This window comes from Schistocerca nitens, chromosome 6 (genome assembly GCF_023898315.1).
Source record: "Schistocerca nitens isolate TAMUIC-IGC-003100 chromosome 6, iqSchNite1.1, whole genome shotgun sequence".
In the NCBI taxonomy this organism is placed as follows: domain Eukaryota; kingdom Metazoa; phylum Arthropoda; class Insecta; order Orthoptera; family Acrididae; genus Schistocerca; species Schistocerca nitens.
The window spans coordinates 661,128,482-661,142,380 of NC_064619.1; the positions used below are offsets into that span (position 1 = coordinate 661,128,482).

At 39.7% G+C, this 13,899-nt stretch overlaps 1 protein-coding gene across 1 annotated transcript in view; it reads left to right on the forward strand.

The window, feature by feature from the left end:
* Positions 1-13,899, forward strand: part of LOC126262358 (interleukin-1 receptor-associated kinase 1-like) — a 193,902-nt gene that overhangs the window by 132,836 nt on the left and 47,167 nt on the right. Inside the window, exons 9-10 of the mRNA XM_049958943.1 lie at positions 1,418-1,480; positions 4,697-4,907. Of these exons, the coding sequence (XP_049814900.1) occupies positions 1,418-1,480; positions 4,697-4,907 (274 nt within the window). The remainder of the gene's footprint in view (positions 1-1,417; positions 1,481-4,696; positions 4,908-13,899) is intronic.

A 13,899-nucleotide genomic window follows, 5' to 3' on the forward strand; every position in this document is an offset into this window, starting at 1 on the left:
GAAAATAGATAGCCTCAAATGAGAAGGAAAAAAGAAAAAAAAAAGAAAAAAATAGATATGGTTGGTAAGATTGAAGAAGAGAAAGAAGATAGCCCCAAAGACAGGAAACCCTTCCCACCCCCCTTCACGAGGATCCCTACCCCTCAGGCACTTGAGTGAGATGCCACAGGAGCTTTGGTGTTAAATCGTCGGATGTTGGTTTCCGCGTCTGCATCCCCGCGGTGTGTGTGAGAGCTCTACACTCCCTGCACTGGATCTTCTTAATCAAAGTGTTTTAGGCATGTTACATCTTAGAGAAACACACTGGAATCTTCTTCTCCATTCTTCAATTCAAAATTTTGCTGCTTTAAATACTTGAGCATGTTCCGTTATCTCGGCGTAAATTCTTTGTCGTATTTGGTTTAGTTGCTATGGCAACATACAACAGCTTCTTTCCTCATTTTTTGTTCTTACAATTTCTGTTTTTTCAGTCCTGTCACAGTTGCGACGTTCTAACATTTTTGATGATGTGTGAGTGTGTTGAAGTGTGCAAACTTCCCACCTCACTTAACGAGATGACTTACTTGCTATCTGCAGCCAATCTTCTTCGCTGCCTTCTGGAATCTCTTTAAACTTCTTCTCCAAACAGTGATGCTAGGTACTGGAATTTTGAAAATTCTCCCTCTACTTGTGAAATAAGTAGATACTCGAAGGTTACTTCTCATCAACCAACGCCATATTAAAACTTCATACAGAACATAATTCTCACATAAACATCAGACTTCTTGTAAGTCACTGGTATCTTCTCACATCAGAAACAAAGTTAATCACATTTTCAAATGAGTTGGCTTAATAACCATGACTGTATCACGGGATTCATAAAATACGTCTTGCCTCTAGCAAGGCCGGAATAAGAGTCTTTTTTGAGAGCTCTTTCTCCTCTGTTCTTTTTTCACTAACAATAGCCACTACCACTATTATCACAGAGTTACATAAATACTCCATGGTCCTCTCATACACACTTTCACTAAAACTTCCATGGATTGCCCAACAGGTACTTGTTGGTGCCGTTCGACCGCCACATCTACATTCTTCCTGCGACTGAATTTAAACCTGCACACACAGTCATGTGAGGTGCAGTAGGTAGGATTCTATCATCCCACACTCACAACTAAAATATCTTGTGTTCAAGATGGTAGAAGGCCAAGTGGTTCTAGAATTTACACCAAAATTCTCGATTCACTAAAACAGTTTTCAAAAAATTTCCATACATCCTTTGCAGACAGTTCATTGTAGGAGATATTTTTGACAAGTTTTTGTATAATTAGGCTTAAATAACAGCTGCTATAGTGAAATACATTTTGTCTAATAAAGTAAAGATCACAAACAAATAAATGTACATGTTCTCTGTAAGATGATGATTTGTTCTGCTCTGCAGGTTCTCTTTGAGCTGGCTACTGGTCAAAGAGCATACGATGAGTCGAGGCAGAAAAAATTTTTGGTAAGTGTATGTAATTTGATTAATTCTGGGAATTGTAACTTAGTGAAGAATCAGTAGATGGGTCTGTCTATTACATAATTATCTGAATCAATACCAACAACATCAACTAAGTCATTATCGTTATCATCATCATCATCATCATCATCATTATAATCCTAATAATAATATCTGTCAGCTAAACATATATGAAATTTTGATTATTTTTGTGATGAATGATAACATTTTACCAATTTTTTTTTTCCTTGAAAATGTGGATACCAATTTCTGCTACTGAGAAGACTATTGTGGCAAAACTAGATCACAATTGAAAGATTTCCTGGTGGTTTCATTTCTTCCATTCCTTCCTAGTTTTCTCTTTTTTTCTTTATGCTGAAATAAGTTGTTTCTTATTCTACAAACTGCATAAACCTGCCATGAATTCTCCCCCATTTTCCTTTCATTACTTAATGTATACAAGAACTGCATTTAGAGTACTCTGACTTTTGAAAAATTCAGATTGCTTAAGTACTCCTTTTTTATGTGTTCCAGTTTGTCTATAAATAATTCAGTGCAACTATTTGGATGCACAGGACATAAAAAAAGGATAAAAACCATTAATTCCTTTAAGTTTTGGTTGGATGTTTCAGGATAGCTATATTTAGAAAACAATGTACTTGTTATTGTTCATTTGATTTTTAACAAAAAAATTAACATCATGAGCAACATGATATTGTATAATCAATAACCATATATTGAGATGCAAGTAGTGAGTGGACATATAAATTAGAACTAGAGTAATGACTAATAAAAACCAACTCAGCTGTGATATTCCACATTTATTGTGTTACGACACATCTTCAGGTTGCTGAATTATGCCTAAGTCATAAACTCGGCAATCGGAAGATGTTCAGCGACCGAAACTGATTGTAACTCAATAAATGTGTAATAATACAGCTTTCGTGTTTTTATTAATTATTAATGTTGTCAGCTGTGGTGCTCAAGATTGACTAGAATAATGTTTACAATACTGTGAAGAGGATAGGTTGCTACTCCTCATAAAGATGATACACTGAGTTGCAGAGAGGCACAGCAAAAAGATGGATAAACATTGAGCGTGCAGCCAAAGCTTTCTTCACAGAGGAAGCACATGCGCACATTTACACAAGCCACAAGCAGGCACATCTCCCACACATATGATCACTATCTCCAGCTGCTTCAGCCAGAATGTTACTGCATTGAATGGAAGTAGCATTCTGGAGTGGGTCATTGGAAATTGGAGGAGGTGGGGGGGGGGGGGGGTGGTAGTGTACAGTTGGTGGGAAAGAAATGAGTGCTGCCTGGGGTAGAGTGTACTGGGACTAGATGGTGGCAAGACAAGGGTCACAGATGCAGCATTAGGAGGCTGTGGGGGAGGGAAGGGGGTCGGGAAAGCGGTAGCGGAAAAGCAGAGGAGGAGAGAAGGGAAAAGATCAGTGGTTGCATTTGCAGAGAGCAGCACACAATAAGGATGAGGGGAAGTGAATTGGGAGCAGGTGATAGGACAGAGAGGGTGGAAACTGTCGGGCGGTGGGAATGGGGACAGTAGGTTACCATAGGTTGAGCCGTGATAATTTCAGGAATGGAAAATGTATTGTAAGTGTAACTCCCATCTGTGTGGTTCAGGAAAGCTGGTGGTGGAGGGGAGGATCCAGATTGCGTGGATTGTGAAGTAGCTATGTTATGCTCAGCTGCATGTTGTGGCACAGGGTGGTCCACTTTCTTCTTGGCCACAATTTAGTGGCGGCCATCCATCCTGGTGGACAGGTGGTTGGTATACCAATATAAAAACCTGTGCAGTATTTGCAGCAGAACTGGTATATGACATGGCTGCTTTCACAAGTGCCCCTGCCTCTGATAGGCTTGGATAAGCCCATTACAGGACTGGAACAGGATGTGCTGGGTGGGTGGATTGAGCAGGTATTGCACCTGGGTCTCCCACAGGGGTATGATCCCTGTGGCAAGGAGTTTGGATTTGGAGTGGCATAGTGATGGACAAGGATGTTGTGGGAAGGAGTTTCAGGTAATGAAGATAGATAATCAAAGCCCTGATGAAGGACATTGGAGTCTGTTGCACTTGTGGGGTGGGATCACTCTGGCAGAGTTTATAAGTGGAGGAGTCAGACATTTGGCAGAGGACTTCCACGTGGCAGTCACTGTGATTCGTATCAACATTATATATTGCTGGTGCTGTTAAAATAATCAGATACATTCTTTTGATGTTCACTATTGGCGTCATTTAAGGGTCCTGCAAATAATCATTTCTGGCTGTACTTATTGGATATCATCTCATATTTGCCTTCTAACCACACAAAGATGAAGATGGAAGAAGAAAAGTAAGCCTTTTAAACATATAACTACTGCGTTAAAACAAATGTAAATGAACCTTAACCAAATTGTGCTCTATCACAAGCATAACATTGGAAGAGTGACTAAAACAGTTTTCTTAAATTTTACTGCGTTTGTTGTGAGACACAACAGCACATTTTTACTGTATTCAACTTCAATATTTTATTATTTATCACAGAACAGATGAATTTGTACGTATAATTTGAAAACTGTGTGAAGCAAAATATTGTTTATTGCTGTTAAACAACACATCATTGGAGAAATCTTGTTAATTTTGTCATTTACGTTTACTATATCTAACAGTTATGGAAAATCCTGGATGGAGCAGTATGTAAAATAAGACAAAGGCAACGACAATCACTCGGATATAGTGGATCAATTCATAGAGCACAGAAATGCTATGAATATGAATGCTGTTTTCTGTGAAGTGTTTCTGTGCTCCAAGCCTTGATCTCCTATAGATGAGCGGTTGCCTGCTCCTTATTTTACATTTACTTTATGTGTTAGACTGGCATTGGAAGGCATTTGTTTTTCATAAAACAAAGCATAGGACTGAACATTTAAAACATGATTTGGTGCTCAAAGTTTCAATGGTTCTAGTATTGTTTTTTGTACTGTGTTAAACATAAGACCAATACCTCCCCCTCCTCCCCCATTCCCTGCATGTCCCATGATGTCTAATAATGTAATGAAAATATGCTGAATCCCTGAGTGGAGTGTTATGAATGTTTCAAAATTCTAAATAAATAACTTGTCTTCCTTGCTTGAATTTAGTTTTTAGCAATATTATTATTTATGAATGTAAAGTATTGTATAACATGATTTAAGAAGTTAATGTTTTTCAACATTCAGAAAGACCATGTGGAGGCGTGTGAAGATCAACAGATCCTCACATTAGCTGATAGGAAAGCAGGCCCTTGTGATCAGGCAACATTTCTAGAACTGGTGGAGCTGGGCAAATTGTGTGTCCGCAAGCGTGCAAAAGATAGACCTGAAATGGAGGAAGTATTGAAGCAGCTTGAAGGCATGTCTAATCGAAGACGTATTGCATCACGTGCTCAGAGTAAGTATTTTTCAAGTTGTGCACACAGATTGTTTCATCTTTTGAAGTAGCCAATCACTCTTTCTTCTAATATCGTAGCTCACAATTTATTTCTAATTTTTAATTGTATTGTATTGTGTTTTGTGACGTAGTGTTTTTGCACTTTATCTATAACAATTTATTCCGTGTTGATGAAGACATCCAAAAAGTTCATATGAAAGCTTAAAAGTTTTGGTGTTACAAGCAACTGGTTGGAATCTTACTGAACAAAATGACTGCAAAAAGTGGCACTTAAAATTCAAATAAACTAAAATAGAGAGAATATTTTAGTGACTGATGAGAAAACACAAAAAGAATGCCACAGTGCTTGATTTTAGTTCCATCCTGTTCCACATATATTTGAAAGGCCTGTAGCTCAATAGCACAGCCCCCCCCCCCCCCCCACACACACCCCTGCCCCCCCCCCCCTCGTCAGAGATTCGAGTCCTCCCTTGGGCATGGGCATGGGTATGTGTGTTGTCCTTAGCATAAGTTAGATTAAGTAGTGTATAAGGCTAGGGACCAATGACCTCAGCAGTTTGATCTCATAAGACCTTACCACAAATTTCCAAATGTTTCGTTGGAATCTGAGCAACATGTTTCTGCCTAATGGCCGCAGATGTGTCCATGGCAAATGAGTATTTTTAGATATCCCCAGAGCCAAAAGTTGCCTGCATTCAGATCAGATGACCATGCTGGCCATTCATCTGGAAAATCTTGGTAAATAACATGTTTGTAGAAGTTTGCATTAAGCAGATCATTCAATGGGAGAGCACCATGAGGTGTTGTGCCTCGTCTTGAATGAAAACAGTGGTCTCCACATAGCTGCAGTTCTCCAAAGTAGTAATCTCATGCTCCGTAAGGAGGTCTCAGTAATCTTCTGATGTCACACCCTCTGGGTGCCTTCTCTTCAAAGAAAAATGGACTGAGAATGAAGGTGCCTGTGAATCCACATTACACAGTCACATATGGTGAGTGCAGTGGCTCTTTGTGCCCAACACATTGTTTAACAGCACCCCACATTCGGCAGTTCTCTGTATTTATTGCACCCTGTAATGTAAAATATGCCTTGTCACTCCATACAATATTGCCCAGCCACATATTGTTAGAAGCCGAGAGCAAATTCAGAACATTGATACAGGTCATGAGGTTTCAGTTGCTGCACTGTGTGGATCTTGTATGGGTAGTAGTGTAAAATAGACCACAAAATTTTCCATACTGTTGACCGTGGAATGGAAAATTCTCGTGACGCTGCACAAGCACTAGCACTACCTAGGGCATGTGCTGCATGGTTAATTATAGTAACAGAAGGCTTGTCAATACCTTCCATTGCGATAGGATGCATTCCTCTTCCAGGTGCCACACTGACCTCGCCTGTGTTTTCGAGTTTGATTACCATTTTCTTTAAACCGTTTAATGACATTGAGTCTCTCCTCAGTCCTTTCAGTTGATGATACTCTCTCAGTGTAACACTGTCCGCCCCCGGTAGCTGAGTGGTCAGCGGGACAGAATGTCAATCCTAAGGACCCGGGTTCGATTCCTGGCTGCGTCGGAGATTTTCACCGCCCAGGGAGTGGGTGTTGTGTTGTCCTAATCATCATCATTTCATCCCCATCAATGCGTAAGTCACCGAAGTGGCGTCAAATCGAAAGACTTGCACCCAGTGAACAGTCTACCTGATGGGAGGCCCTAGTCACACGACATTTACATTTAATGCAGTACTGTAATTGCTGCCATTCACTAACACTGCATTGTGTCGCTTCTCAATACCTATATTGTTTAATTATGTTATGGCTAGTCAAAAGCTGTGTGGATGTCGTACAAACAGTGTACAGTGCCAGACTTGCACCTGGTGGCCACAACTGGAAATAATCTGTTTTCGAGCGTTGACACATTAGCATATCTACCAAGTTCAACTGCCATACGATAATTACAGCCAACATGAGTAGCTGCACTTTAATTATAACCAACTGGCATAGGAAGTCATCCTTGTGCTTGGTTCACTACGAGGGAATCATCATTCTGTGAAGGTGAAAGAGAGAGAATACTGGAACATGAGACAGATAATGGAAAATGGAAGAAAAGTAAAAAAAAAAAAATGTTAGTTTCTCAGAGATTGCTATTAAATCAGAAGAATGGAGTGACTCAGTATTCTGCACAATAAATTCATTTGCTGGATAATGTGTGCGATCAGCAGGAGACTTTTGAGATGACAAAACAGCGGTATTGTCCACCATCTGGTTGGCTGCACTTTCCACTGACCCCATTTTGTGTGTTTGCCACTTGAATAACATTTACACATTTAAAAATAGTGCCCAGGACTTGACATCTTTTAAATAGACGTTGTATTGAAGAATGGCAGTTTTTTTAAGTATATAAATCTGTAGCATTGACCACTATGAAAGTCTGTAAATGTGATTCAACTGGCAAACACACAAAATGGAGTTGGTGCATAGATACTCGAACTTAAATACACTTGCCACTGAAGCTCCAGAGAGGGGATCCTTGCATCTCATTGGCAGCAGTGCAGTCGTTTGTAGCAGTGTCCTCGTGCCACAGTGGTGGCTGTAGGAAACATGGTGGCATAACTGGCAGCACTCTTTGTGAAAATGCAGCCAACTGGGTAGTGGGCGATATCGCAAAAACAATCTGGTCTGACAGACCTTGGAGATAGTATGTACACAAAGGTGAAAGTAACTGGAAAGATCCCATCACCAGAAGAAAAATAAACATTCAATGTCATTTAAATCATCTATATTACTAAACTACTGCAATTTAGAATAAATTGGATGTAAAATGACCTGAATTAGAATCTAGATTTTGCCTAACATGTTCATAACAACAAATTAATAAAAATAATTAAGTAGTTTGCAAAATATGATAAAAATAATCATCATACTTTTGAATTTGTGCTAAATATTGGTATTACCACCAGATAGAGATGATATTACTGTTCAGTACTAAGGGCGTAGTTACTCATCATCCCGGTATATACAAAATTCCAGAGTTATTTTACATTTACTGGAAAACAGATAACTGTGTCCCAGATTACATGAGGGAGTAATAAAATTAAATAGAAAACCTAAATAGTAACTGATTGCTGCAAAACATTCCTCTGCAGTGTACGTAATTTATGGTGTTCTTTACTCCTTTATTGAGAAAACTGTACATTTTTTGGCTGATATTGAGAGATTTCAGGTTAGTGCCACAGCAATGGCTTCACTTTAAAGGAGGAGGTGTGTGGTACTACAAAAAATCCGTCAGTCATTGAAGGCTAGAATGTACAAAATGTTGACATTTGCAAAAAATAACTATATAAACAGTGGACACTGCTTGGTAATTAGTAACAGAATAACTACTACAGTAATATTATGAAAAGGATAGATTGCTACTCACTGTAAAGATGCTATGTTGAGTTGCAGTCAGGCGCAGTGAGAAGACTGTTTCACATTGAACTTCTGGCCAAAACCTTCTTCAGAAAGAAAGCACACACACATTCACACAAGCAAGCACATATCATGCACACATGACCACTATCTGTAGCTTCTCAGGCCAGGCTGAAACTGAAACTCATTGAAGGGACAACAATCCATAGTAGGACGGAGAAATAGGAGGGAGGGTACAGGGGGGGCAGGGGCGGGGGGAGTGAGTGCTGCCTGGTGAAGCATGCAAGACTAGGTTGCCAGTTATAGCATCAGGAAGCTGTGGGGAAAGGATGGGTGAGGGCAACAGGGAGTGGAAAAGGAGAGGAGCAGAGAAGGGGAAAGACCACTCTCTGCCAATGCACCCACTGGTCTCTTGTCCTCTCTGTTCATCTCCATTTCTTTTCCACCACCTGTTCACCCCCCACCCTCTCCTCCACACCTCCCTCTCCTGCTGCTTCGGATGCTGCCCCTGGGAGCCTTGTCTAGACATCATCTGGTCCCTGCACACTCTGCGAGACAGCGCTCACTTCCCTACCCACCTCCTCCCCCCTCCCCCTAACATGGTATGCCGCCTCCTTCCCTGCCTCACTCTCAATTGTTGCTTTCATTTGATGCAGCTGCATTCTGGCCAGAGCAGCTGGAGATAGCGGTCTGAAACTCAGCGTGTCGTTTTTACACTGATTAACAATCTATCCTCTTTGGAATACTGTAACCTGGGCTTTCCACTGTTCGAGTAACTAGTACTAATTTGTAATTTATGAGTTTCATGAAAAAACAAATGTTTTTTTCCAAACAACACATTCTTTCAGATAAAATACAATAAAAAACAAATTTAGTATTTAACGTTAGAAGGTATATAAAAACAGCATTTGGAATTAATTAAAAGTTTATGCCAATTCCCTTTGGAAGTGCAGAAACTATAACTGAGCTATACAATTAAAGGTGTAATTAGTTGTTTGAGAATGCTGTCATGGGAACAGATAATCACACTAAGATGTCTAGGCATTCTGAAGATTATATTTGCTTTTAGGAAACCTACCTATTTCCTATTTTATTACCTTAACCTAGTATCCTTCTTCAGAATGTTGTAACTGTTGCATTACTTGCGATAGTTATAACTTTCTGAAGTAGGCACTAGGTACCTGAAACCAGTAAAGGAAATAAAATTTATTTTGTGTTACTGGTTACTGATTATTTTAATACATACAGATACAGTTGCTGAAGATGGATAAAATATTAAACTTGTGCATTGTTAAGCCTTCCAAATTTATCTTTTTTCAACATTGGACTATACAGCCAAACAGTTGCAAATAACTGGGCTGGAACATTTTATTTCACTTTTGACTTTAACGTAGCTGCTGTAAATTTTAACGACTGCTTTTTAGCAATGTTATTTTACAATTTATCAAAATTTCATTCTGATGAAGATATCCTTAGTAGGTTTAGAAACCTAGGTCAATGTACCTAAAAGTTTATTTGCAACCAGTTGGCTGTATAATCGTATGTTGAAATTAGTATACTGTTACTGAGTAACAGCCATGTTTAAAATTGTCATCATTTTATTCTCACTCTGTGACAAAGTAGTTAGCAGCTTGAAAGACACTCATGATTATGCATCTCTGAGATCCCTATCTTGTGTCTCACCCCACTTTCTTCTCTGTCATGGGTTGCTCGTGGCCATAGCTACAGTGTAATTTATTATTCTGGGTATAAGAAAGGGGGCTCCCTAGCTTCTTTGAGGTGCGCTATGAGTATGCTTTCAAGATCCCCTTACATTATGAATTCTCATTGTTCAATGCAGAAGAATTACACACTACCTTGAGGATGATGAATTCCTTATGTACTCCAAATCTGTGGAAGGCAGAGGAAGGGAGGAGGGGGGATCCTATTTCACCTATGATGGTAGGAGGGGACAGAACTACCATTTTGCTGAGTGTCAATGCAGATAATAATTTGGGGAAAAAAAGAGACTGCAGGTGCTGGAGCAAAGGATGCCTGCACAAGACAAACCGAGACACAGTATGCCTTCCTATTATATGATCGTATTCTCTCATCTCATGTGATCATGCAAAACAAGTGACTGGGCTTCAGTGACAAAGGCTAGATACTGCGAAACCAGTGACTTGATGTGCAGTCTCCCCCCATTGACTGTTAAAAGCACTGCCACCTCAGGAGGCTAATACAAAAGGATTTTTTCCCACTTGACTGAGGCCGCTAGGATTTCAGAATTGATTACCTATTCAGTCTGTGGCCATGTAAGCCATCGGCAGCTTCTCTGCTTGGGGATTCCTGATCAGTTTGGAGATGGAGGGAGGTGCAGGTCACACACACACACACACACACACACACACACACACACACACACACACAGAGAGAGAGAGAGAGAGAGAGAGAGAGAGAGAGAGAGCAGACTTAAAATTACAAAATTTATGTATTCTTAAATTAGAGGTACACAATATTCAGCTGAAAGCAGCCTCCACTTATGTTAAGCAATATTAAACGGCACAGAGAATGTGTATAGGGACCTTAGCTAAAGTGCACAGAAATCGTACAGCCTCAGAAAAAGTTGCTTGGACTATGCTACCACAAGTACTGTTATAGTTGGAAAATGTTTGAGGGAATTTGATTAAGCTGGAGAGAGAGAACGGGAGGGGCGGGGGGATAGATAGAGAGAGAGAGAGAGAGAGTACTGAACCATGAAATATTCAACATGGCTAAACAAACGACGTTATTATGTTCTGTTTGATGTGATAAACTGTTATGGTGGCAAGAGCCTATAGCGAAGTGCATCTGCAATGGAGGTGAAGTTCTCCATATCGAAACTGAATGAGCTGGAGATAGTAGCACTGCAACCTTTTAAGGGTTGTCATCCTGCAGTAAACTTCCAACCCACAAAAAACAGGTTCCTTGCCAACTATGTGGAGGGTGAGTGGTTGTAGCCTACCTGCCATGACATAGGATAGTGACATCATCTTTCACTGTCAGTCAGAGATTGAGCATTGTGGCTCAGTCCTAATCATCGGAAAGGCAGTCCTCAAAATATTCCTACACCTCCATGAGGAAGAAGAAGAAGAAGAAGAAGAAGAAGAAGAAGAGACCATTTAAAACTTGAAGTATTATTAACAGTTGTTGCCATTTTGAGTCAATTATCAACTTCTCTCAAAATGACCACAGGCGAAGCTCGTTACTTTACGAGTAATAATAGTAGTATCACATTTTGTATTGGAATTTTTGTTAATGGGTTTAACTGCATTGAAAATTAAAAGAACTCAAAGGAAAACTGATAACGAAAAAATGAATACTGTGGTGGGGTTTTGATTATCATAGGGTCACAAATACGTAGTCAGATTGCTTGATTATTAATTTTTACTTCGTTTGTGCCCTAGAGTGGACACACACGTGTGTCCAGACACATGGAGTTACACTAGCTGTGGGATTCATTCTGCGGCCACAAAGAATGTTTGTTGTTGTGGTCTTCAGTTCAGAGACTGGTTTGAGCAGCTCTCCATGCTACTCTATCCTGTGCAAGCCTCTTCCTCTCCGAGTATTTACTGCAACCTACATCTTTCTGAATCTGCTTACTGTATTCATCTCTTGGTCTCCCTCTATGGTTTTTACATCCCCACTTCTCTTGGATTCTAAATTGATGATCAATTGATGCCGCAGTGTGTCTTCTACCGAATGGTGCCCGCTTCTAGTCAAGTCAAGTCACAAATTCCTCTTCTCCCCAATTCTATTCAGTACGTCCTCATTTGCTACATGATCTACCCACCAAATCTTCAGCATTCTTCTGTAGCACCACATTTCAAAACCTTCTGTTCTCTTCTTGTCTAAACTGTTTATCATCCATGTTCCACTTCCATACATGGCTACTCTCCATACAAATACCTTCAGAAAAGACTTCCTTACACTTATACTCTATGTTAACAAATTTCTCTTCTTCAGAAAAGCTTTTCTTGGCATGGTCAGTCAACATTTTATATCCTCTCTTCTTTGGCCATCATCAGTTATTTTGCTGCTCAAATAGCTTTAAGCATCTCAATTCCTAATCTAATTCCCTCAGTATCACCTGATTTAATTTGACTACATTCCATTATCTTCATTTTGCTTTTGTTGATGCTCATCTTATATCCTCCTTTCAAGATACTGTCCATAATTTTCAACTGCTACTCCAAATCCTTTGCTGTCTCTGACAGAATTACAATGTGATTAGCAAATCTCAAAGTTTTTATTTCTGCTCTCTGGACTTTAATTCCTACTCCAATTTTTTCTTTTGTTTCCTTTACTGCTTGCTCAATATACAGGTTGAATAATGTCGGGAATAGCCTACAACCCTGTCTCACTCTCCTCTCAGTTATTGCTTCCCTTTTCCTGCTCCTCAACTATTATAACTGCCATCTGGTTTCTGTGCAAATTGTAAATAGCCTTTTGCTCCCTGTGTTTTACCCCTGCCACCTTTAGAATTTGAAAGAGGATTAGTATTGCCTCGCATGTTCCTATATTTCTTCAGAATCCAAACTGATCTTCCCTGAGCTCAGCTTCTACCAGATTTTCCATTTCTCTGTAAAGAATTCATGTCAGTATTTTGCAACCTTGACTTATTAAACTGATAATTTGGTAATTTTCACATCTGTCGGTATCAGCTGTCTTTGGAATTGGTATTATTATATTCTTCTTGAGGTCTGAGGGTATTTCACCTGTTGCATACATCTTGATCACCAGATGGAAGAGTTTTGTCATGGTTGGCTCTCCCTAGGCTATCAGTAGTTCTAATGGAATGTTGTCTATTCCCGGAGCCATTTTGATTTAGGTCTTTCAGTGCTCTGTCAAATTCTTCGCGCAGTATCGTATCTCCCATCTCATCTTCATCTTTATACTGTTCTATTTCCATAATATTGTTCTCAAGTATAGTACTGGTTTTCCATCTGAGCTCTTGATATTCATGCTGGCAGTTCTCTTTTCTTCAAAGGTCTCTTTAATTTTCCTGTAAGTGGCATCTATCTTACCCCCTAGTGATATATGCTTCTACATCCTTACATTTGTCCTCTAGGCATTCCTGCTCAGCTATTTTGCACTTACTGGTGGTCTCATTTTTGAGGCGTTTGTATTCCCATTGCCTGCTTCATTTACTGATTTTTTATATTGCCTCCTTTCATCAATTAAATTCAATATATCTTGTGTTACCCAAGGATTTCCAATAACCCTTGCCGTTTTACCTGCTTGATACCCTTGTGCCTTCAGTATTTCATCTCTCAAAGGTACCCATACTCCTACTACTGTGTTCGTTTTCCCTGCTCTTGTCAGTTGTCCCTAATGCTCCCTCTGAAATTCTCTACAACTTCTGTTTCTTTCAGTTTATCCAGGTCCCATCTACCTAAATTCCTACCTTTTTGCAGCTTCTTCAGTTTTAATATACACTTCATAACCAATAAATTGTGGTCAAAGTCCACATCTGCCCCTGGAAATGTCTTACAATTTAAAACCTGGTTCCTGAATCTCTGTCTAACCATTATATAATCATTTTGAAACCTTCTGGTGCCCCACATCTC